The sequence below is a fragment of the Grampus griseus genome, assembly GCF_964374135.1.
Source record: "Grampus griseus genome assembly, chromosome: 21".
Classification (NCBI taxonomy): Eukaryota; Metazoa; Chordata; class Mammalia; order Artiodactyla; family Delphinidae; genus Grampus; species Grampus griseus.
In genome coordinates, this window is record NC_139015.1 from 29260065 (window position 1) to 29285454 (window position 25390).

The 25390-nt window shown below is 52.2% G+C and overlaps 1 protein-coding gene across 1 annotated transcript; it reads left to right on the plus strand.

The window, feature by feature from the left end:
• Window positions 1-1007: 1007 nt before the first annotated feature.
• On the plus strand, window positions 1008-23118 carry EIF4EBP1 (eukaryotic translation initiation factor 4E binding protein 1). The gene is made up of 3 exons (XM_082680401.1): window positions 1008-1341; window positions 20318-20497; window positions 22684-23118. Exons 1-3 carry the CDS (start codon window positions 1197-1199, stop codon window positions 22713-22715), a joined length of 357 nt encoding a protein of 118 aa, XP_082536527.1. The 5' UTR covers window positions 1008-1196; the 3' UTR covers window positions 22716-23118.
• The last annotated feature ends 2272 nt before the right edge of the window (window positions 23119-25390 follow it).

The window sequence follows — 25390 nt, forward strand, 5'->3', positions numbered from 1 at the left end:
CCCGTGTGCCACAACTACTGAGTCCATGTGCCACAACTACTGAAGCCCGTGCGCCTAGAACCCGTGCTCCACAGCAAGAGAAGCCATCGAAGTGAGAAGCCCGCGCACCACAATGAAGAGTAGCCCCTGCTCGCCGCAACTAGAGAAAGCCCGCGAGCAGCAACCAAGATCCAACGCAGCCAAAAATAATAAATAAATAAAATATTTATTAAAAAAAAAGAAATGCATAATAAAAGACCCTTCACAATCCAGCCCTAATTTCCCTTTTAAACTTTTCTCTCTCCTTTTCCCTTCCAAGAGGTGGCCACCACAGGCTTTTCTGTCCTCCACTTGGGGATCTCCTTGAGGATTCGTTCCTTCCTTCGTTCATTCAAGAAGCACCTACTAAACGTCAGGCAGCGTCGGGGGGGACGGACCCAACTCAAAGGGTGTAAGGCACCTTCTCTGACCGACTCTTACCCCTCCCCACACGCCCGCCCCACCGAGGTCCAGTCTCTCAAAGCCCCACCTCGCTTCAGGTTTACCCCTCGTCGTCACCCAGCTGGATGGTTTGTCCCCATGTCCTTCTCCCACAGCCTCCAGGGCAAGAAATGTGCATTCTTGGCGCTTTCTTCCACGCCTGCCATATCACGAATGTTCAATAAACCGATGAATGACCAACCAACCAATCCCCACTTTCTCATCTGAGGAACTAGAGCACGAAACAGGGAGGGTTGAGGGGACCTTCAGGCCTGATGTCCCAGTATTGAAACTAGCCTTCCCACAGGGGGCCGGATGGGCTAGAATCCCCGCACAGCCTGAGACGCTCCCCCAACCCAGCAAGGCATTAACGTAGGCAAGCTTCCCGACCACCAACCCCAACCGACCCGTCCCTGCCGGCGTGTCAGCTGGGGACCCGAAAGGAATGGGGTGTGACCGCGAGGTACCCGAAAGGAACAGGGGCGGGGCGCAGGCTTCGGCGCGCTGGAGCGGGGGGGTAAGAGGCCTCAGACCCAGCGCGAGGGAGGAACAGCAGAGCACTCGGCCCGGGGGGAGGTGGGCGTGGCGGCGGCGCGGGAGGAACTACAAATCCCAGGGGGCGTCACCCCGAGAGGCGGAAGGGGCGGTCTCGGGCGGGGCGGGCCCGAGCGAGACTGAACGAGGCAAGAGGGGTGTGAGGGCCCCGCTCCGGCTGCTGGCGGAGCGCTCGGGAGACCATGTCCAGCGGCAGCAGCTGCAGCCAGACCCCAAGCCGGGCCATCCCCGCCACTCGCCGGGTGGTCCTCAGCGACGGAGTGCACCTGCCGCCCGGGGACTACAGCACCACCCCCGGCGGCACGCTCTTCAGTACCACCCCGGGAGGTAGGCACGGGCTCGGGGGTCGCCGCGCGCCCGCTCTGGGTGCGGGCGGTGTGGAGAACGGACTGGGCAGAGCTCGAGGGCTCGGGAACCGCCAGCTGGACGTGGCGACCTGGCTCCGGGGCGCGGCGGCTGGGAAGAACGGATACGGGGCATCAGGGAGGCGGTGAGGGTCACGGAGGTGGCCACAGGGAGCGCACGGGGGGCCGTCTTCCATAGCCCGCCCTCTGGGTGCGAACTCCAGAGCCGCGGCTGCAAATGCCACCACATTAGTTTCCTGCTTTCTGGGAGAGACAGCTGAGTCCTCTCACCCAAACAAACGCACGCTTCCAGGACTGCCACATGCCAAGGTGTGCTGCCCGTTGTGGGTGCTGGGGGCAGTTCTGAGGCGGAATAGGGTGGGGTCAGGGTGACCCACGAACCAAGAAGAGGCCGGGCCTGGGGTTTTTATGGAATAGGTTGTTGGCGTCACTGCCTCTTGCGGAGACCTTTTTCCTTCCCGAGGCACCCCCAGCTTTGGGCTGAAGGTGCTCGCCTGCTCCAGCAGTGCCTCGACGACACGGGTGGCAGATCGCCCTTTTACGCGTGTGCTTCTCAGCGAAGGGACCTGGGGCCGCGGGCAGCGCCGTGCAGAAAAACACGTTCTTCTGCCCGGGGGGGGGAGGGGAGGGAACCGTGTGACCTCCCTGAGAATGGATGAGGAAGAGGAAGCTGAGCTGGCGCGGGTGGGGGCCCGCCTTGGGCTGCCCTCGGGAGCCTGGCGTTCCCTCCCAGCCCCGGAGTCCCGGCGCACGGGCGCTGATGAAACCTGCCCGCGCGTTTGCATGATGAAACCCTCGTGCTCACCACTTCCCTCTCGTCCTCGCGCTGTTCTCACCCGCTTCTGCCCTTCCCCCCTCCTCTTCCACCCTCTTCCACCGCTCCTTCCCAAACTACTCGAAAACCGCCGCAGATTCTGGCGCTCCGCTGAGACCCACGGGTGGGGACGGACGCGCGCGGGCGGGTCTGCAGCCTCGTCGCCTGCCAGCGTCGGGGCCACATGCTTATTTTCTCAGGCAGCTGTCCCGCCACCAGCGAGCACAGCCAGACCCGAGGTCCGGAGCTGTTTGATCCAAAACATACAATGTTAGAGCTGTTAGCGATCTTAGACGTTCTTGTACAACGGTGCCGCCGTATTCTATGGAACGCGGCACTGAGGCCCCAAATACGTGCCCACTGTGCAGTGTCACACCGTTTCCACAGATTGAAGAAGGAATAGCAGCCAAGCATAGAGGGGAGAAATGCTGCCTCATCTATTAAAAATGATCCAGGGAAACGTTCCCAGCGACCCTTCCTACCACTCTTTGACTCAAATTCTCTTTCCATGCTGGAACTTATATAGTCCACGCTGTTCTGCTTTTTCTGTGTCATGATGTGTCTACCGGGACTTTTCTGGACAGTTTTGGGGCTCCTTCAAGTGAGGGTGTGAACCTGTGCTTGATCTCTTCGGGGTGGGCACTGAGGCAGGCCTGAGGCTCAGGTGGCCCGATTTTGCAGCTTTGTTGCTAGATGGGATGGGTCGGATTGGAAGCAATAGCCAGGGGTGCCCTTGATAGGGAGCTGCCCCTTCTCACTTTGCACTGGGAAATAGGGCTTTGGGGCAGACCTCAGCCAATCTACCTCCTTTTGAAGGTCTTCAGTTGAGAGAGAGAAGAAGGGGCATCAGAGTGTAACTTCGTTTCTGAGGCCAACAGGAAGGAAGCTAGCAGTGCCTGGAGCCTAAAGCCAGGTCTTTCTTGTCTGGGGTGTCCAGCCGGGGAGGCACAGCTCACAGCCCGTAACCTGGAGGATCCAGGCTTGTCTCTGCCTCAGCCAAGTCGTGGAGTCTTCCTCCAAAGCCCACTTCAGCCCAAGCCTTTGCCGCCCCTTTGCCCAGGGCAGAGGAGCTTGACCTAATGAGAAAAGGTCATTCCTGGCCCTCTTCTGCTTCAGTCTGGAGTGCTGTTTCTCAGTCTTCGATGTGCATACGAATTACGTGGGGACCTCATTTCAATGCAGATTCTGATTCTGTAGGTTTGCGGTGGGGCCTAAGATTCTGCATTTCTTTTTCTTTTTTTTTTTTTTACATCTTTATTGGAATATAATTGCTTTACAATGGTGTGTTAGTTTCTGCTTTATAACAAAGTGAATCAGTTATACATATACATATGTTCCCATATCTCCTCCCTCTTGCGTCTCCCTCCCTCCCACCCTCCCTATCCCACCCCTCCAGGCGGTCACACCGAGCTGATCTCCCTGTGCTATGCGGCTGCTTCCCACTAGCTATCTACCTTACGTTTGGTAGTGTATATATGTCCATGCCTCTCTCTCGCTTTGTCACAGCTTACCCTTCCCCCTCCCCATATCCTCAAGTCCATGCTCTAGTAGGTCTGTGTCTTTATTCCTGTTTTACCCCTAGGTTCTTCATGACATTTTTTTTCTTAAATTCCATATATATGTGTTAGCATATGGAGTTTGTGTTTCTCCTTCTGACTTACTTCACTCTGTATGACAGACTCTAGGTCTATCCACCTCATTACAAATAGCTCAATTTCATTTCTTTTTATGGCTGAGTAATATTCCATTGTATATATGTGCCACATCTTCTTTATCCATTCATCCCATGATGGACACTTAGGTTGTTTCCATCTCCGGGCTATTGTAAATAGAGCTGCAATGAATATTTTGGTACGTGACTCTTTTTAAATTATGGTTTTCTCAGAGTATATGCCCAGTAGTGGGATTGCTGGGTCATCTAACTAGCTCCCAGTGATTGGTGTAAGTACCACACTCTGAGTACCCAGGAATTAGTGGAATGGGACAGCCCTCACCGTTTCAGTCCTCCGCGGTCTGACCAAAAGTGATGCTTCTATCCAGGTAAACTTCTCTTGAGGTTGGGTTTGGCATCCATCTTTAAACCAGGGTCTGGAGAGCCAGGCTTTTGACAGAGTCTTCCTGGGTGGGAAGTGTCAGGAGCTACTGGAGTAAAGTGTCTGCTGGTCACTCTTGCTGGGAAGAACACTGCAGTGTCTGTCCCTGGGGCAGAATGAGAGCAGGTGACCTGAGCCGTCTCCATGCGTGTGACTCACTTTGCTTTCCATGGTCATTAACCCTACACAGGCTGAGTCACTGATCTGAAGTTAGGTATCTGGAGAACTTAAGAGAAATTTACTTCAGGGAGTGTCACAGATGAATATTTGAGTCTGTGGAGTCTTGTGGGTTGTTTTTTTTTAAATTTTATTGAAGTATAGTTGATTTACAATGTGTTAATTTCACTGTACAATGAAGTGATTCAGTTATACATATATATTCCTTTTCATATTCTTTTCCATTAGGGTTTTTTTTTTTTTTTTCTTTTTTGGCCACGCTCTGCGGCATGAGGGACCTTAGTTCCCTGACCAGGGATCGAACCTGTGCCCCCTGCCTTGGAAGCACAGAGTCCAATTCACTGGACTGCCAGGGAAGTCCCTCCATTATGGTTTATCACAGCATACTGAATATAGTTCCCCGTGCTATACAGTAGGACCTTGTTGTTTATCCATTCTATATATATTAGAATAGTTTGCATCTGCTAATCCCAAACTCCCAATCCTTCCCTTCCCCACCACCCCTTTCCCTTAGCAACAAGTCTGTTCTCTGTATCTGTGAAGTCTTAAAAATCTCCAGTAACACCATAAACCAGCAGAACCTTTGAGTGGGTCAGATACCTTCATCCACCCTTCCCGCACCAACCTCTATGTTCCCAGTTCCTTATTGGATGTTTGACCCCAAAGCTGTAGGGGTTGTTGCTTGGGTGGTAGTCATACCTAAGCCCTGGACCTGGATAAGGTTAATCAGAGGTACGCAGGTAGGACTACAGGTGTTACTGGCACCCTATTTGGTTAGACAAACAAAGTCTGTGCCCAGGAAGCTTACCTTGGGGCAGCTCCCAGGTCTGGCTGTGGAACAGACAGTGCCGGGAAGATGGGGAGGTGGGCTGGGCACTGAAGCTGGGGTACAGCCAGTGTCCCCAGGCCTTAGTCACATTGTCTCTCTTTTTTTAAAAATAAATTTATTTATTTTATTTATTTATTTTTGGCTGCGTTGGGTCTTCGTTGCTGCGCGCGGGCTTCCTCTAGTTGCGGTGAGCAAGGGGCTACTCTTTGTTGTGGTGCGCTGGCTTTTCATTGCGGTGGCTTCTCTTCTTGTGGACCACGGACTCTAGGCACGCGGGCTTCAGTAGTTGTGGCATGCGGGCTCAGTAGTTGTGGCTTGCGGGCTCTAGAGCACAGGCTCAGTAGTTGTGGCGCACGGGCTTAGTTGCTTCGTGGCATGTGGGATCTTCCTTGATCAGGGATCGAACCCGTGTCCCCTGCATTAGCAGACAGATTCTTAACCACTGCGCCACCAGGGAAGTCCACATTATCTCTTTATTACAGGTTAAAAGAACTTGACATTAAGGCAAGGAGGGAACTGTAATGGGCCTCCTTTTACACTGACCTGAGCTTCCTTTTAAAGCGTTTGGAACATTCCACACTATGTGCCTCATTAAAGACTTTGACGAGGACCCTGGTGTAGAGCATCCCAGACTCCCTCCAATGCCCATGGCCTCCCTGTTCTTAAGGCCTTTATGGCCTGGGAAGACAGTGTGACCTCGAGGGCTTGCGTTGCAAGTTAGAAAGATGAAGTCACACCTGAAGTAGAATTATAAGCATCAGAGTTTTATCTATAGACTGAAGCAATTAGACAGACACCCCACGCCACCCCAGAGAACCTGTATGATATTAAGTGAGAATTGCCCGCTCTAAGTAGTCGACCTGGTAGGCCTTACATTCTAACAATGCAGACACAGCTGTTGGATTTGAATTGCCTTCAGAAGCTTATGTATTTTTTTCCTCAAAGGTGGCAGGGCCTCATTATTTGAAAAAGGAGTTTTTTTGTTTTTTCATGAAAGAGCAAAGAAGTCCTTCATTACCACATTTGGTGAAAGGGCCAGCAGGATGGTACCGTATTGTTCTCTTGGTATAAAGTAGTGAGGCGTTTGCTTGTCAGGTTGTTATTTGATGTCGTTCCTGGAAGAGGAATTAGGAAACGGCAGAATTACTGAAAAAAGGATTGCTTCTTAAGGTGAAACGGACAAAAGGTATTCATTTGTGTGCATAGATCCTTGTGTGTTCAAACAAACAAAGGAAAAATCTGTTACTTTCTCATCTTACTGAGATCCATGCCAGCGTTCTTCCTGCTTTATGTCATAACAGTGAATCACATGTATTTGTTTACGTGTTTGTTCCCTAGGTTAGATAGGAAGTTCTTTCAGAGACGGCTTATTTTGCAGTGCCACCAGCTACGTGTGACGTCTAGAAGGTGAAGGGTTGAAAAGACTCCTGCAATGAAAGCATTCTCAGGGTAACCTAGTGTCTCTACCACCAGGCCTGGGTCTGAGCTGGCTTAATAAGAATATTTAGAATTTTCTTTTCTGTCCTTTCAGTTACAGGTATAGTTATTTATCTTGGAAAGTCCCAGAGGCAGAAGCTAACTTTCTCTGAACTTTCCCACTTATCCCAGTATTATTCCCAATCATTATGGAGCAGAAAGTGGAAGGAAGTGACTTTTTATACTGAGCAACTCAGTATTGGGGCCCAGGTCTTAGACACTAGGATTGCTGCTCTTTATTTACTTGTTTGCAGCCAGTATTGCTGACTAGGTGGAAATAGGTGACATCTATCCATGGCATTTGGATGCTCAAGACATGGGCCTTGTAACCCATTGCTTATGCCCATGAAGGTTCATGGGGAGAGCTCAGATACTAGACCCAGAGATACTTGTCTTGATGAGAATGGCTGTATCAGTTAGCTACTGCTGTATAACAAGCCGTCCCCAAACTTAGTAACTTCAACAACAACAACAATCTGTTATTTCTCTTCATTCTTTGGGCCAGTTGGGCATTTTTTGATCATCTTGCCTGAGCTACTTCTCTGGCTGCATACAGTTGGCAGCTGGATTGCCCTGGGCTGGAAGGTCCAAGATGGCCTTAGCCACCTGTCTGGGCATTGCTGGGGACAGCTGGAAGGTTGGGCTCTCTTTCTGTCCTCGTGGTCTCACATCATTCAGAATGTGAGCTTATTTCCATGGCAGTTTGCAAGGCCTCTTAAGGCCTAGGCTCAGAAGTCACGTAATGTCACTGACATGGTATTCTATCAGTCAAGGCAAGCTGTGGGCTAGCCCAGATTCAACGAGAGGGGAAAATAACTCCTTTGAATGAGGGAAGCCGCATGTGCAAACAGGGATTGGAGGATTTATGCGGACCACGCTTTTAGACGATGTTCCACAAGGGCCAAGCCTCAAAGAACAGTCCTTTAAGAAGACTTAACTGCCCGTTCTGCTGTGTGGCCAGCAGAGCCAGGGCCAGGTGTAGAAGCAGACAGGAATCACAAGCCTGTGTATTGACCGTTGGTTTAAGAACAGAGGACACCTTCCTGATAATATTGAGTCATAGATCTCATGCCCCATTTTCAAGCCCTTCTGTCCAGCTCCAGAACGCCAACCATACAGATGGCCATGGTGCCAGGCCACTGGGCCATACGTTCACTTGGTGTCATGCCTTCTCTTACTAACTGCCGCCCAGCCTACCTCTTTCCCCTTCAAGCAGCCGGGCTTTGGGTACACCCTTCAGAGGAGCCCGTGCTTGCCCAGCCCTGCTCAGCACTTGCATTTGAACATCCTTGACTTTCTGGAATACTGGCAAGAGGATGATGTCAGGTGTCTGAGCCCAGCAGTCCACAGCTGGGTGGAAGGGAGACTACTGGGGGTGCAGGCGGGTTCACAGTCAGCACACGCCTGGTGAGGCACACGGTGTGGAGGTGAAGAACTGGGTCTCTTGCCTTAAAGAGTGGGTGTGTATAAGTGGGCTTCTCTCTCTCTCTTCTTTTTTTTTTAAAGGGCTCTGGGGAGTGGCAGGGAGACTTCACAAAGGAAGCAGACTTGGGTTTTATTTTATTTTTAAAATTTTTAAAAATTTATTTTATTATTATTATTTTTTTTTGGCTGTGTTGGGTCTTTGTTGCTCCGCGCGGGCTTTCTCTACCTGCAGTGCGGGAGCTACTCTTCGTTGAGGTGAGCAGGCTTCTCATTGTGGTGGCTTCTCCTGTTGCAGAGCACGGGCTCTAGACACGTGGGCTTCATTAGTTGCAGCATGGGGGCTCAGTAGTTGTGGCTCACGGGCTCTAGAGCACAGGCTCAGTAGTTGTGGCACACGGGCTTAGTTGCTCCGTGGTATGTGGGATCTTCCCAGACCAGGGCTCGAACCCGTGTCCCCTGCATTGGCAGGCGGATTCTTAACCACTGTGCCACCAGGGAAGCCCTGGGCTTCTCTCTTCTGCTCTTCTGAACAAAAGGGGAAAGTGGGCCTATATTAATTTGCTAGGGCTCCCGTAACAAAATCCACAGACTGGGTAGTTTAAACAAGTTTATTTTCTCCTTGGTCTGGAAGCTGGAAGTCCAAGATCAAAGTGCCGGCAGGCTTGGTTTCTCCTGAGGCCCTGTCCTTGGCTTGCAGACCGCAGCCCTCTTGCTGCCTCTGCACCTGGTGGGTGTCCTTCCTCTGTGGAATCTCTCTCTCCTCTTACAAGGACACCAGCATGTTGTTTTAGGGCCCCTACCCAACGGCCTCATTTTAACATAATGGCCTGTTTAAAAGACCTTCTCTCCAGTTAGGGTTACACTGAGGTACTTGGGGTTGGGGCTTCTGCATGTGAATTTGGGGGGTGCCGTTCACAAAAAACAGGGCCCCTCCCGTTTCCAGCAACAACAGGGGTGGGGCATTTCAGACGGGCACTCCCCTGTTGGTAGTGAGTTTCGGAGGCAGCCTTACCTGGCTCTGCCAGGTGCACAGGGAACGGGGAGGAGCTGGGCTGGCCCTAGAAGAATTCATTCAACTATTTTGTTCTGAACGTCCCTGTAAAAGCCTTGTCCCTTCTGCTTAATTTTCGAATCAACTGCCCTATTCCCTCATGGGGCCTGAAGGGGGGGCCCTTTGCCACTCGCTGGTGGCACCTTTGTTACTCCAGGACCTTCATAAGACCCCTTGACCCTTGAGAACGTGGGCATCTTGGTTCTCTCTGCAGAGCTGGCGGGGCCAGACGTGAAGGGCAGGCTTGGAGGGAGCGTGCTCTTCTGCTTCTCTACCACGATTCTCTCCCAGACCGGTCGGCTCTGCTTGCCAAGCAGACTGCCCAGCAAGAACAGCCGCCCAGGCAAGGGCAGGGAGGGAGAGCCCTGCGGGCCCGCGCGGCTGCAGCTGTGCCTCCCGGTCGTCGGGGCACCGCCGGTGAGCCGGCTGTAAGCTCATCCGAGTGCGTGGCTCCCGGGAGGCTGGCCCGCGTCCGAGCACAGGCGTCCGGCCCTCCGCCTGACCGTGTTGTGAAATGCTCTCCCGGCCCTGGAAGGGGAACAGCAGTTCTAGGAATTCCGCGCTTGTACTCTTGTTGGGCCTCACGTCCTGGGAAGGAGCGCTTCTGCCTGGGAGGCCCGGGGAGAGCGAGGGACCAGCGTCTCAACTTACAGGAGCCGCCGCATCCAGACGCCGCTTGGCCCCGAGGGGAGGGCGGGACCGCGGGGGGGGCGGGGGATGAAGAAGGAATCTAGGAGGCCTCCCTCCCAGGGAACGTCCTGTTCTGGCCAAACAGGAGGGAAAGGTGGCAGAAATCTGGAGACCCCTGCGACTTCCCCAGTGGCCGGTGCGGTGGCCCCGCTGCCCTGCTCGTTATAAACCGAGGCTGGTGTTTGGGGTTGGAGGCGACGTGGGCTGTCTCTGCCTCAGGATGGCTGCGAGGGGCTGGCCTTTCTGAGCCTCAGTTTCCTGTCTGCGAGTCGAGGACAATGTGTCAATGTGTCTCCCTCCGGGGGGTCGAGGGGGCCACGGAGACCTAGCAGGTCAGGCTCTGAGCGCCGCCCCCCTGCCCACAGGCAGACAGGGCTCACGTGGTGATGTGATCTTCAGGCCACTCCTGGGAGGCGCGGGTCTTGTTGGCACCGAGCTGTGGAATGAAGCTGGGACTGGGAGATGAGGGCTGGTGTGTGGCACACCCGGGTTTGAGCCCAGAACTGCTGCGTCCCCGGCCCCGGGCTAGTTACACTTGAAAAGCACCTGCCCACAAGGAGATCCTAAAAATAAACGGTTGGTGTCAGAGCTGAAACAGACCTGAGAGATTACCTCTAAATCCTGGCACAGGGTTGGTGCTTTAAAAATAGTTAGAATGAGCCCACAACAAGCCCTTGTTTACCGGTGAGGAAACCAGACCCTAGGGAAGGTCTGCCTTGCTTTGTATGTTCAAACAAGCTGTCCTCACCCCAAAACCTGCCTGGAGAAAAAATGCCATTCTTGCATTTGGTGCACATAAGGAGTTTAAAGTCCCAGATGACACCAGTTATCAAACATGCCATGGTTCTTTTTAATTTTTTGGCCACACTGTACAGCACATGGGATCTTAGTTCCCCCACCGGGGATCCAACCCACGCCCCCTGCAGTGGAAGCGCAGAGTCTTAACCACTGGACCGCCAGGAAAGTCCCCTTGTGGTGTTTTTTTTTTTTGTTTCTGTTGCTGTTTTTAAATTAAATTATTTATTTATTTATTTGGTTGTGCCAGGTCTTAGTTATGGCAGGCGGGCTCCTTGGTTGCGGCCCGTGGGCTCCTTAGTTGCGGCAGGTGGGCTCCTTAGTTGCGGCTTGCGAACTCTTAGTGGCGGCATGCATGTGGGATCTAGTTCCCTTACCAGGGATTGAACCCCAGCCGCCTGTGTTGGGAGCGCGGAGTCTTACCCACTGCGCCCCCAGGGAAGTCACCTTGTGGTGGTTCTTGAAGCATGTTTCTGTGGACCAAAAAAGGGTGGAGGATGCCCTTACCCTCCCCCATCTCCACCCTTGCCCTTTCCCCACAAGTCTCTTCGCAGGGTTGCTTGCCTTCCCTCTGATTTGTCCCAGTTCTTTGTGTTTCTTTGTTTTGGCCCCCATACAACTGATCCCTGGTGTGGATGGGACTGAATAAAGGGTAAAGTATGTCACCTGAAGCCACACTGGCCATGGTAATAGCTAGGGTTTGTTTGTTTAGGGCTTACTTTGTGTCAGCCACTGTGCTGCCCCACGCAGTGACCCTGTGAAGTTGCACTGTCGTCATCACCATCATCCCCATTCTACAGAGGAAGAAATCGAGGCACAGAGACGTGGAGCAATAACGCCCAGAGTGGGTAGAGCCAGCAAGTGGGAGAGCTGAGTCTCTGACCACTAGGCTGTAGGAAGAGCAGCACTGTATTCTCTCCCACCTACCCCTACTCCAGTGTTGTTCCCACCCTTTCTCTCCATAGCTGGGAACTCTGGCAGCCCGCTGGACTTACGGCCATGCATTTGAATGGTCTTTCAGTTAGAAGGCAGCCTCAGTTATTCTCTATATGTAGTTCGAGACCCAACCTTGAACTCTCCCCCAGCACCCAACAGGATCCCAGCTACACAAACGGTTGGAAGGCTGATGGGGGTGGGGGTGGTCCGCCTCTCTTCTCCCCCCGGCCCTGCAGGGCGGCAGGTTCTGGATTCCCCTGCTCTGCACCTCCAGTACCTCCCATCTGAGGTGCCCATGCACCGCCCCCCAGTTCGGGGCAGTGCAGAATTGGGGTGATTTGGATGATTCTCTGCCTCAGGGGGTTAGGGTCAGGGGGCTTGGATTCTCTGTCGCCAGCGGTACACATGGGGTAGGTCTCTCCCTGTCCCTCTGTGATCCCCACCTATGCCTCCATTTTTATTTTTATTTTTATTTATTTATTTATTTTTTTTGCGGTACACGGGCCTCTCACTGTTGTGGCCTCTCCCGTTGCAGAGCACGGGCTCCGGACGCGCAGGCTCAGCAGCCATGGCTCACGGGCCCAGCCGCTCTGCGCATGTGGGATCTTCCCGGACCGGGGCACGAACCCGTGTCCCCTGCATCGGCAGGCGGACTCTCAACCACTGCACCACCGGGGAAGCCCCAATGCCTCCATTTTTAGACTCCACACACTTGACAGTAATCGTTTGTTTCCAGGTCTTTCTCCTCCGACTAAGTGTGTGTCTGAGATCAGGGAGCTGTTCCTATATCTAACGGTCCCTTACATCCCTCACACCTGGCCTACTGTGTTCCAAAGGGGTTCAGTGAGGGACTTTTCCCTGGCAGTCCAGTGGTTAGGACTCAGCGCTTCCACTGCAGGGGGCACAGGTTTGATCCCTGGTCGGAGAACTAAGATCCCCACGAGCCCCATGGCGCGGCCCAGAAACAAACAAACAAAGGGGTTCAGTGAGTGAATACACGACTGACCCAGCACACCTATTCTCAGAGCATGGGATTGAGCAAAGACCGGCAATTTTGTGGGTGAGTGTTAACACTTCTCCTGATCCTTGAATACAGTTCTGGAGTTAAAGTCTAGCGTGGACGGGGCTGGTACACATGGCCTGGAGGTGCTGGCGGGTGAGCTTACCACTCCTTCCCCAGCCCAGCAGAGAGCCCCCTGGGCTTTCATGGGGTGGGGAGGCTATCTTGTTCCAGCCACGGCAGTAACTTGACTTACTAGGAAAGGAGATTCTGACCTTATATCCTTATTTATTTGTTTGCTTAATATCCCTATATCCTTATTACAGTTTTTTATTAAAAAAAAAAAGTTCAGTGTAAAAGATGTTTTCTTTGCCTTAATCCTTATCTCACCCCCAAAGATAACCAAACACAAAATACAGTTCTGTGACTTTTTCATGAAATACTGTGGACAGTGTACACTTTTCTTATTCCAGTAGTACCTGCACAGCATTGCATTGTAGGTCTGACCCATAACTTATTTAACTTGTCCCTTAGTTTAAAAAAAAAAATCAAAGTTGTATATATATAAAGTTATAGGACTTCCCTGGTGGCGCAGTGGTTAAGAATCCGCCTGCCAATGCAGGGGGCACAGGTTCGAGCCCTGGTCCTGGAAGATCCCACATGCTGCAGAGCAACTAAGCCTGTGCGCCAGAACTATTGAGCCCGCGTGCCACAACTACTGAAGCCCGCGTGCTCAGAGCCCGTGTTCTGTAACAAGAAGCCACCACAATGAGAAACCTGCACACTGCAAGGAAGAGTAGCCCCCGCTCGCCGCAACTAGAGAAAGCCTGTGTGCAGCAACGAAGACTCAACGTAGCCAAAAATAAGTAGATAAACAAATAAATAAATAAATTTATTTTGAAAAAAGTAGACAGGGACTTCCCTGGTGGCACAGTGATTAAGAATCACCTGCCAAGGCATGGGACACGGGTTCGAGCCCTGGTCCGGGAAAATCCCACATGCCGCGGAGCAACTAAGCCCATAAGCTACAACTACTGAGCCTGTGCTATAGAGCCCACAAGCCACAACTACTGAGCCCACATGCCACAACTACTGAAGCCGGGGCGCCTAAAGTCTGTGCTCTGTAACAAAAGAAGCCACCACAGTGAGAAGCCCGCACACCTCAATAAAGAGTAGCCGCCACTCACCGCAACTAGAGAAAGCCCGCGTGCAGCAATGAAGACCCAATGCAGCCAAAAAATAAATAAATAAAAATTAAAAAAATAAAAACAGTAAACTGATTTTTAAAAAAAAGAAAAAAGACTCATCTCTCAATTCATGAAAAGTCTCTTTTCTTTTTTTCTATTTAAGTAAATTCTTTTGATCAAATTTTCTTTTCGCTCTTTCTTGACTTCCTATTATCCAGGATTTGGGTACTATCTCTAATTGGTTATCTTTATGTCTTCTGCTCCCTTTATTATCTGTTTTCTCCTGTTGGTTTTGATTTGTTTTGTTTTGTTTTTGGCTGTGATGGGTCTTTGTTGCTGCATGCAGGCTTTCTCTAGTTGCGGTGAGCAGGGGCTACTCTTTGTTGAGGTGCACAGGCTTCTCATTGCAGTGGCTTCTCTTGTAGTGGAGCATGGGCCCTACAGCACACGGGCTTCAGTAGTGGTGGCGTGTGGGCTCCATAGTTGTGGCTCGCAGACTCTAGAGCACAGGCTCGGTAGTTGTAGCTCGTGGGCTCTAGAGCGCAGGCGCAGTAGTTGTAGCTCGTGGGCTCTAGAGCGCAGGCGCAGTAGTTGTAGCTCGTGGGCTCTAGAGCGCAGGCTCAGTAGTTGTAGCTCGTGGGCTCCAGAGTGCAGGCTTAGTAGTTGTGGCATGTGGGCTTAGTTGCTCCGCAGCATGTGCAATCTTCCCAGACCAAGGCTCGAACCCGTGTCCCCTGCATTGGCAGACAGATTCTTTTTTTTTTTTTTTTTTTAATTTATCTATTTATTTTGGCTGTGTTGGGTCTTTATTGCTGCGCGGGCTTTCTCTAGTTGTGTCGAGCGGGGGCTACTCTTCGTTGCAGTGCGCAGGCTTCTTGTTGCAGTGGGTTCTCTTGTTGTGGAGCACGGGCTCTAGGCATGCAGGCTTCAGTAGTTGTGGCACGTGGGCTTAGTAGTTGTGGCTCATGGGCTCTACAGCACGGGCTCAGTAGTTGTGGCGCACGGGCTTAGTTGCTCCTCGGCATGTGGGATCTTCCCAGACCAGGGCTTGAACCCATGTCCCCTGCATTGGCAGGCGGATTCTTAACCACTGCACCACCAGGGAAGTCCCTGTTGGTTTATTTGAATCTCATTAAATGTTGTGAGCTTTTTTCAGAAATGCATGGAGACATTTGACTGTTTATATTTAAGAGTGAGGTGCTTAAGAGCTGACCGGAAGCCCCTTGTGAGTTGTGGAGACCGGTGGACTCAATCTAGTGGCTAGTTGGTTTTTTGCTTTTGGGATACCCCCCTCCCAAAATCCGTTTTTACAGATCTTTATCTTTACTCTTGATTCTGAGGCAGGGCAGGGCTGGGGGTTTGAGGCCACCGTTCAGGAGGTCAGCTTTACTTATTTTCCGTCTCCCCTCCTCCTGGGTGAGGAATGTGTGGCACCTCTCCCTGTTCTCAGCCCCCATCCCCATTTTCCTTGATGCCTCTAATTCCTGAACCTTCCTGGGTTCGGACCCCGCTTGCTTCCTGTTGTAACCTCCACTGCCACCTTCCTGCATTAAGTTGTCACCCTTTCCCTCTCTCTGTTAGAACCACAACTCCATTCACTTTCTGTCTTCATATATCGTGATTTGGAGAACAGTTGGAGCCCCTTTTGCATCCAGGTGGGAGCATGTGCTTCTACTTGTTCTTGGTGTTTTGCACGACTTGTGAGAGAAGCAGCAGGGAACACTGTCTTGGCTCTACCAGCTGGAAGCTGCGTAGATCCTCAAAAGCTTTTGTTTATAGAAACCTAGTGGAGGTGAGTCATTTTCCCTTACATGGCGAGGAAGTAGGCCCTCAGCTGAAGAGTGTTACGTGGGCACCGGCTGGTGTGACACCCACATGCGCCAGAGCATCACACTTGACCAGCACCTCGCTCAGCCTCGCAGGGACCGTGGCATCCCCTGCTGGTTCCCACTTCCTGTCCCGGTAATGCAGGCCACGCCCCCAGTTCCAGGAGACAGCAGCAGCCTTGTCACCTAAGGTTTCCTATTTTTGACAGTATGGGACTGTGTGTGTTTTGTAAAGTTTGTGTCCTCTGTGGGAGGCTTAGGGAATTTCCAGAAGATCACTGTTCACTGAAGCTGTGTGATGGTGGATCCCATGAAGGGTTGGAAGAAGAAAGGGTTAAAAAGCCAAAGCAGCTTCATCTCCAGCTCCCATCCTTCACCAGCCCCAAATTAGTCAGTGGTGGCTTTGTGGTCTCCTCCCCTCCCAGGCTCCATGCCTTGTTAGCTGACTTTCTGAACGCCGTTTACCATCCTACAGCCTCCATCCCTGGCTGAATTATTCTGATGGTGGCTGTCTTGGGTGCCACCTCTGCTGACATTTAGATTATGGATTTTATTAACTGAAATGAGGATTTTTATTTTTCAATAAGTGCACTAGCCATAGGATAAAGGGCACATTGTTTATTTCTTTTTCTCTTTTAAGCGTAATTACTGACTTTTCAAAGGCTGGGGGCTACTTCTGAGTAGGTACCCTGAAGAATTGAAAGGAGGGCCTCAAGATATTTGCACACCCATGTACCTAGTAGCATTATTCACAATAACCAAAAGGTAGATGCAGCCCGAATGTCTGTGGATAAACAGAATTGGTATAGCCATACAATTGAACGTTATTCAGCCTTAAATGGAAGGAAATTCCCGCATGGGGTCCAACCATGTAGATGAACCTTGAGGACATTACGCTAAGTGAAACGAGCCAGTTGCAAAAAGACAAATACTGCATGATTCCACTTATACGAGGCACCTGGAGCAGTCCAGCTCAGAGAGACAGAAAGTGGAGTGGTGGTTGCCAGGGGCTGGGAGAGGGGGAATTGTTTCCTGGATAGAGTTTCAGTCTGGCAGGATGAAAACAGTCCTGGAGATGGGTTGTACAACCATGCGGATGTACTTACACTACTCAACTGTACATTTTAAAATTAGTTCAGATGGTAAGTTTTATGTTATTTCTATTTTACTACACTTGTTTAAAAAATTGCTGAGGGCTAGTGACCTTTAAAGAACCTCCCCAGAAGCTGCTGACCTCCAAGTTCTTTTTTTTTTAAATTTATTTATTTTATCTATTTAATTTTGGCCGCGTTGGGTCTTGGTTGCTGTGCGTGGGCTTTCTCTAGTTGCAGCGAGCGGGGGCTACTCTTCCTTGTGATGCGCAGGCTTCTCATTGTGGTCGCTTCTCTTGTTGCAGAGCATGGGCCCTAGGCCCGAGGGGTTCAGTAGTTGTGGCACGCGGGCTCAGTAGTTGTGGCTCATGGGCTCTAGAGCGCAGGCTCAGTAGTTGTGGCGTACTGGCTTAGTTGTTCCATGGCATGTGGGATCTTCCCGGACCAGGGCTCAAACCCATGTCCCCTGCATTGGCAGGCAGATTCTTAACCACTGTGCCACCAGGGAAGCCCTCCAAGTTCTTTTTTGAGACGATCGGATCTCCAGCTCTTAGGTTCAACTCCAATGGGGTCAGTTCCCTACTCTGTGGTGAACAAACCAACAAAAAAAGCCAAGGTGGTATTAAGGAGTTTGGGGTTAGCAGATATAAACTCTCATATATAAAATAGATTAAAAAGGTCCTACTGTATAGCACAAGGAACTGTATTCAATATCCTGTGATAAACCATAATGGAAGAGAATATGAAAAGAATATATATATATGTATGTATGTATATGTGTGTGTGTATATATATATGTGACTGAATCACTTTGCTGTACACCAGAAACTAACACACTATTGTAAATCAACTATACTTCAATAAAAATAAAGAAAAAAATGATGGACTTCCCTGGTGGTCCAGTGGTTAAGATTCCACCCTTCCACTGCAGGGGGCGCGGGTTCGATCCCTGGTCAGGGAAGTTCCACATGCCGTGCAGTAAAGTGCCAGGCCGTGAGAACTAAGAAACAGAAAAATGGTCCCATCTCTGAAGCCAGGACGTCCTCCCTCAAGGAGAGGGCTCCATTGTTCTCCATTTGTAGCCCACTGGGCTCATAGGCACACAGCCCTTCATGGTACAGGTGAGGCCCGAACGGCAGGGGTCCGGGGGCAGGCACAGAGGGTGAGGTGCACAGGGCCACCCGGCTGGTTGATAGCAGAGCCTAACGTACAGCGCCGTTCTGTGTGCTTTGCTGTCCACGCCTCCCCCTGGGAAACGTGAGCTCTGAGCTTTTGTCCTGCTGGTGATGAGGGGCAGGGCTGTCAGCCTCAGCAGTACTGCCTCTCAGAAGAGGAAAGCAAGACTGGGCGGCCGCCTAGACAGGCCCGAGTCTGACTGGGACAACTCAGCAAGGAGGCAGAGTTCACCTTGGGTATCTCTCACCATCCTCTGCTCACCAGCAGCCCGGGTCATCCTCAGCACTGGAGCCCAGTCTTATTAACTCACATCAGAGCTCGGATGCAAACCGGTCCCTCTCCTGGCTCCAAGGGTTAACAGAGAGGCAGTGCTCAACATTGAGAAATGAATCTCAGCTGTTGGAATGTCACTCAGCAGAGCCATTAAGTGAGGGACGTATTTCAGGGCTATTGATAAGGAAGGGCATTCCTGAAGTCCTTGCATCCTGGTTTCTAAACTGGGGCCATTCACCGTCCATCTGCAGTCTTTATTTTTTTTTTCATTGGATTATAGTTGATTTACAGTGTTTCAAGTGTACAGCCCAGTGATTCAGTTATGCAATACATATATATAAAAATCTATTCTTTTTCAGATTCTCTTCCATTACAGGTTATTACAAGATATTGAATATAGTTCCCTGTGCTGTACAGTAGGCCCTTGTTGGTTATCTATTTTATATATCGTAGTATGTATATGTTAATCCCTAACTTAGACCTCTCCCTCATCTGCAGTCTTTTTATTTATTTATTTATTTATTTATTTATTTATTTATTTATTTATTTTGGCAGTGTTGGGTCTTCGTTGCTGCATGCGGGCTTTTCTCTAGTTGTAGGGAGCAGGGGCTACTCTTCATTGCAGTGCGCGGGCTTCTAGTTGCAGTGGCTTCTCTTGTTGTGGAGCACGGACTCTTGGTGCGTGGGCTTCAGTAGTTGTGGCACATGGACCCAGTAGTTGTGGCTCGCGGGCTCTAGAGCGCAGGCTCAGTAGTTGTGGCTCACAGGCTTAGCTGCTCCGCGGCATGTGGGATCTTCCCGGACCAGGACTCGAACCCTTAAGTGGTTAAGTGGATTCTTAAGCACTCCACCACCAGGGAAGTCCCTCCTCTGCAGTCTTTATCATACTTTGCATTGTACTTGTACATATATTTAATATTTCTCTTTATATCACCTTCTCTTTTAAATTTAGTTTTTATTATTACATATATCATGTAATATATAACATGTACTATTACCATATTCAATTATATCCTATTGTATTTATTAAAAGGAAGCTTGATATCACAACTGTATATGGAAAAACCAGACTCACTTGCTGTAAATAGAAGGTAGCTATAAAAAGAAACATAATGACAAGAAGACAGTTTTAAATTCTGGCTAGATTCCTCTGCCTGGTGATGGCTAGGAGCCTGGGGCCTGCTCCTGTTGAGAAGGGAGCCGTCAGCAAATGTTCAGGAGGTGTTATGTTACTAGGACCACGCTGGTGCTTCTGAGATAATCAGGATTAAACTAGGGCCCAACGGGAGTAACCTTCTCAGTCTTCACTCTTGTTTGAGGAATCAGCTGGCCTCCCACCAGGCTCCTGGGTCCTCTGCTTGAGAAAACACGCCCTTTTTAAGGAGTCTCCCAGGCAGCTGCCCTCATAGGAGGGGTCCTGGGTGCTTTAAGGACAGTGAATCATAAGACATAGTTCCTCACCCTAGGGTGACTCTTCAGAAAGGAGAGTCACCCTCTCTCCCGTGTAGAAGCCCTGAAGTAGGGACGCATCGGAGCGGATAGGTAAAGGATGCTGGGGGCGGGGGTGTCTCAGGGGAGATGGGCTGAGTGAAGAGCGGCGTGGGGCGGGAGGGCTTGAGTCCAGACAGGAAGCGTTCTCATTTTTTACTGGTTGGGGGGATCACTTGATTTTTCTCTTTGCTCCTCTGTTAATGGAGTTAAAGATTCTGGATATCCCACGAGGGTGCTGTAAGGACAGAATTGAAAAATGCATAAAAAACGCACTTTCTCCGCTGTCGGATGTGATTGTCGTGAGTGGCGACACCGAGCACAGGGTCTGGGAGTGAGTTGGTGGGCTGTGAGCAGCAAGCACAGGGGAGGATGGATGCGGTCAGGGGGCCACAGGATCGCCCGCGGGACGGGGAGCCAAGGCAGTTTGGTAGCAGCAGCGTCCTGGGCTGCAGCCAGGCATGAGTAAGCCTCACTCCTCCGTCCGGGCTTTTGCAGGAAAACCCCCCACCTGCGCTGCAGCCACACCTCAAAGACATGGGGGAAAACAGCAGGCTGGGGGGGAGCGGGTGGTCCGCCATGGCGTTATCAATGTCCCCGCCCCCTGCCAGGTACCAGGATCATCTACGACCGGAAGTTCCTAATGGAGTGCCGGAACTCACCTGTGACCAAAACGCCCCCGCGGGACCTGCCCACCATTCCCGGGGTCACTAGCCCTGTGGGTCATGAGCCCCCTACAGAAGCCAGCCAGGACCACCTGAGCAGCAGCCCAGAGGACAAGCCGGCGGGCGGTGAGTGGCCGGGCTCGGCCAGGCTCTCCCTGGGGAGGGGGATGCGTGTGGTCCCATCCGCTCACGGGGAGTTCCAGGGAGGGGAATGATGCTCCTGCTTGGAACTGCCCAGAGTCCAGAGGGTGCGGGTAGGGACTGGAGTGTAGAACTTCCATCGGAACCAGCTCTCCCGGGGAAAGGGGCCCAGGAACCGGAGGAAAGGCGATTTGGCCTCATATAATCTCATTAGTGGGGAGCTTGCCAGGGGATCACGCAGCCACTTTGAGAAGCACTTTAATAACCTTTGTGTAATTGTCCCTGAAGTGTTTCCGCGTGTCTATGATACTCGAAGCCCACCCACGATATTTGTGGGCAGGAGGTGACATCAAAGTCACCGCATCCTCACCCTCTAGGAAATTACATGTCTGTGGGATCAGAAAGGCATCCGGGATGCCTTCTGTTAGGGTGTCCATAGCGGATTCTGGAGACGGTAGAAACAGTGCAACCAGTTGTTTCTGCAGGTACCACATGGGGTAGCTGGGTCCTTCCTGGTGTCTGTTCCCCACACCCCCTGCCAAGCGATCAGAGCAGCCACCCCGGCAGAGGTGTGTGAATGCCCTCTTTGTGGCATCGAGACTGGCTGGCCAGAGCATCTGTGCTCTCCCGCTACGTGGAGGACGCAGCATAAGCACTCGCAGACAACCTGAGTCAGCCTGGAGGCTGCTGACCCTTCACCCAAAGGCGGTACACCAAGCCCGGACAGGAAGCAGCTGGGACCTCAGGCTGGGCTGGCTCTGCTGACAGCAGCAGAGAACCCGTCTCCCCAGAACTCATCGCCTGCAGGATGTGGTTCATTACTAACTCGGGAACCCCACCTCCCAAGACAGGCCCCAGTTGCCTTGCCTTCAGACTTGGAGAGCCTTGGAGGGAAGGGAGGTGGACGGGCACAGAGAGCGCAGTAGGAAGGACGGCCCCAGGCAGCGCAGTTCCCTGCCCTGTGTTACAGGATGGAGAGAAGGAGGGATAGAGTCACGTGGTCGGTCCCCCTGCTTAAACCAAAGACTGGTAGTTGAGGATGGAGGTTGTCAACACCTGAAATGGTTGTGTCACCACTACCTGAAGGCTGTCCATCGCCCGCACTTGCACACCCTCTTCCCTCCCAGTTTCTGGAACTGCTCTGGCCCATAACAAATGCAGGTTAGCCCAGCAGTGCCCCAGGCCAACAGCTCTGACCCCACAATAACAGCCTAGTGGTCTGCATGGTTGTTGGGATGGGGTGTAGTGGAGGAGGGGGACATGATTGTCCATTTTGCATAACTGGCTATGAGAAGCCAAGGCTCCTGCCCTTGGACCCACATATCTGTGGGTAGACGAGGGTAGTTGTTCCCCTCCGGGTGTCACAGCAGGCATCCTGCCCTGTGGAACCTTGGAGCAGCCTTGGCCAGGAGACCATGAAGGAGGCAGTTCCATTAAAAAGGAAAACAAGGGAATTCCCTGGCGCTCCAGTGGTTAAGACTCCACGCTCCCAATGCAGGGGGCCTGGGTTCAATCCCTGGTCAGGGAACTAGATCCCGCAAGGCACAGCTAAAAGATCCCTCACACGGCAACGAAGAACCCGAGGGCCGCAGCTAAGACCACGCACAGCCAAATAAATAAATTAATTTAAAAAAAAAAGAAAAAAACAAGCTGCCGCAGCATGAATTACTTGAAAATTTTAATGGTAAGAGTTGGACAAGGGCAGTGAGTGGCTGAATTACCCAAATAACTTCTGTATCGCAGGGTCAGGCTGTTCTGTGGGAAATCGGATGTATGCCTAGTAGGTCAGGGTACCACTTTCTAAACCAGAAGCTGGGACATGTGCTCAGAAAGGGCTTACGTTTAAGAAATATTTGGGAAGTTGTATTTATTTCAAATCACAAGGAGCCATTCACTCTTATTACAGAATTCAGGGCTGTCACCTCTCCTGTGGGGAGACGTGGTCTCTGTGCTTCATTTGGGATTGGGGGAGGGAGCACAGCTGGACGTGTGTTTCTGGGAATTCCTGGTCCTCCCCTCTCTCCGTTCTCCTTGGAAGCACAGACCTGGCCCGGCCCTGCTCTCCTTGTGGGAACAGCAGAATGGGAAACCACGCCTCTTCTTGGCCTCTAGAATGTCAGCGCTCCCACATGCCCGTGGCTCACCTGGCCCTCTGTCTCTTCTCTCCCCAGGTGAAGAGTCACAGTTTGAGATGGACATTTAAAGGGCCAGCCGTCGGAGTGAGCAACGCCGCTTGGGCCCCAGAGGCCCGTCTCGTCTCGGGAGAAGGGTCACACCAGCCAGGCCTTACGAAAGTCACCATCCTGGGCAGCCATCGGGTGTGGAGCCTTCCAGCCCCGCCCGCTGCTCCCTCGCTCAGGGCACCTGCTCCCCTCCCCCTTCGTGGACACCAGCAGATACCTCCGTGTGCCTGCAGCCCTGCAGGAGCTGTCACCCGAGGGCAGTGACCTCAGGCACACCCTGCAGCCCAGGGCCAGCTAGTGGACACGCTCCGGCTCTCCCAGCCCCCTCCTCCGGGGGGCGCACCCACCCCTTCCTCAGGTTGGTGTGTGGGAAAGCTCCCCTCCCCCTCCCTTCCCAAGAAAGGAAATAAAAGCCACCTTCGCCCTAGGGCCAAGCGTTGGCCCCGTCTGAGCTCTTTTCACCTCCATGTGGATAGCTAATGCCAACTACTCTGTGCCATGCTTGTCAGGCGCTTTCTATACAGCATCTCGCTTGACCGTCACACGGATCCCGTGGGGTGAGTAGAGCACGGGTTGGCCTCGCTGTCCAGCTTGGGAAGGTAACAGCGCACGCGGGTCCAGGACAGATGTCATCGGGGCAGGGTTGGAGCTGCACTACTCTCCATCTCCTGTTTTGCGGTGCTAGGTGCTACCTCTTTTCTGGGCTGTGTCCCCCCCAAACGTGTCCAGTGGCTCAGTCACCTTAGCTCTGCGGGCCCTTCCCTGCAAGCATCAAAGGGAAGGAGAGCCTGACCCCACGCTGACATCGACTTACTGATCCACGTGCCCCTGGTGTCTGTCAAGTGTCCCTTTGTATGAGCTGCCAGGGGAACATGGATGTGAGAAGCTCTCTGCCTTGGGGATTTCACTGAAATGTAAGATTTGCCCATGAGAAAAGGTAGCGTAAAAGAGGTTGTATAGGGTTGGTAACCAGCGAGTGGTCCACGCAAGGGGAGGCTTCATGGAGGTGATGCTACCGCTGGGTCCTGAGAACGACTGGCTGGGGGGAGGCAGGGGCCCATGTTGCCAAGGGCAGGTGGTCTTGGGGAACCAGGCTGTACAAGGACAAGACATCAAGTTCCCCTCTTTGGCCAGAGCGGGCAATTTGTGAGGGTAGGGGTGGCTTATAAATGACAGAAAAAGGGGGGCCAGATTTCTAAGGGCCCTGAATGCCACGTAGAGGTCCCTGCTGAGAAGCAGCAGGTGTTTCTCATCACGGGGTATGCTGGGGGGTGGATGGCCTTTGACCACGAGGGCATGGCTGACCTGGACCTCACCAGCTCTGGACTCAGCACTTGTCAACCTGCCGTTTGGGGAGCAGAAGGCCTTAGTGGCCAGGTCCCTTGCCTGGTTTTTTTCTATAGCTGAGTTGGAGTCTCCTCTCCTGGCAAAGACTGTGACGGCAGCTGGAATCCCTGTGCCTGGTGACAGTGTGCAGAAGGACCCGGCCGTGGGGACATGTTGACTCCAGGCATGCAGCACATCCTTTTCCCCTGGCTAGGGAGTAAGACGGTGGAGGGGCCACCATCTGAGCTAAGGCAACAACTAAAGCCCCAACTAGGATCAGAGTAGAGATTGGCCCAGTCTTCCCAATCCCTCAGCTTTCCCCTAGAAGCGTCTCCCTCTCCCCTTCTGACATGCAACCAGAGGCCGTGCTCACAAGTCTACATGATCACAAGTGCACTCCCCTTCTTGGTCCTACCTCTCAGGATCCAAGGGACAGAGTATAAAATTTGGCCTCTCGGGGGCTTCCCTGGTGGCGCAGTGGTTGAGAGTCCGCCTGCCGATGCAGGGAACACGGGTTCGTGCCCCGGTCCGGGAAGATCCCACATGCCGCGGAGCGGCTGGGCCCGTGAGCCATGGCCGCTGAGCCTGCGCGTCCGGAGCCTGTGCTCCGCAACGGGAGAGGCCACAACAGTGAGAGGCCCGCATACCGCAAAAAAAAAAAGTTGGCCTCTCTGACAATAAGAACATTCTTCACAAGTTGTGAGCCTTCCCACAGAACAGAAGTATCTCCTCCAGAAAACCCAGGTATTGAGCATCATCCTGGCTGGGTGCTGTGGAGTGGTCTTCGTTGCTGGGTGTGGGCTTTCTGTAGTTGCGGCGAGCAGGGGCTACTCTTCGTTGCGGTGCGCGGGCTTCTCATTGTGGTGGCTTCTCTTGTGGAGCACGGGCTCTAGGTGCACAGGCTTCAGAAGTTGTGGCGCGTGGGCTCAGTAGCTGTGGTGCACGGCCTTAGTTGCTCCACGGCATGTGGGATCTTCCTGGACCAGGGCTCGAACCCGTGTCCCCTGCATTGGCAGGCGGATTCTTAACCATTGAGCCACCAGGGAAGCCCGACAGGTAGAGTTTTAATGTAGGGGGGGCCTTCCTGGATCATGGATGGCCTGAGGTACAGGGGCCAGGAGAGCACGTTAGCTGGAGGAATGTCAAAGCTGTTGGGTTTTCCGAATGTGAATGAAGAGGCTACCCCAGGGTAGTGCAGATGGGAAGAGGTATAGCCTCTGACCACTTGGTGAGGTGGAGGAAATCATGGTCTGAGTGACCCAGAGAGGAATGCCAGTTTAGGGGTGGCACAGAGTAAGCAGTGAGAAGGCCAAAACAGAACCTTGGGGAATGTTTCTAGCAAGCACAAGCAGAGCGTAGGGGCCTGATC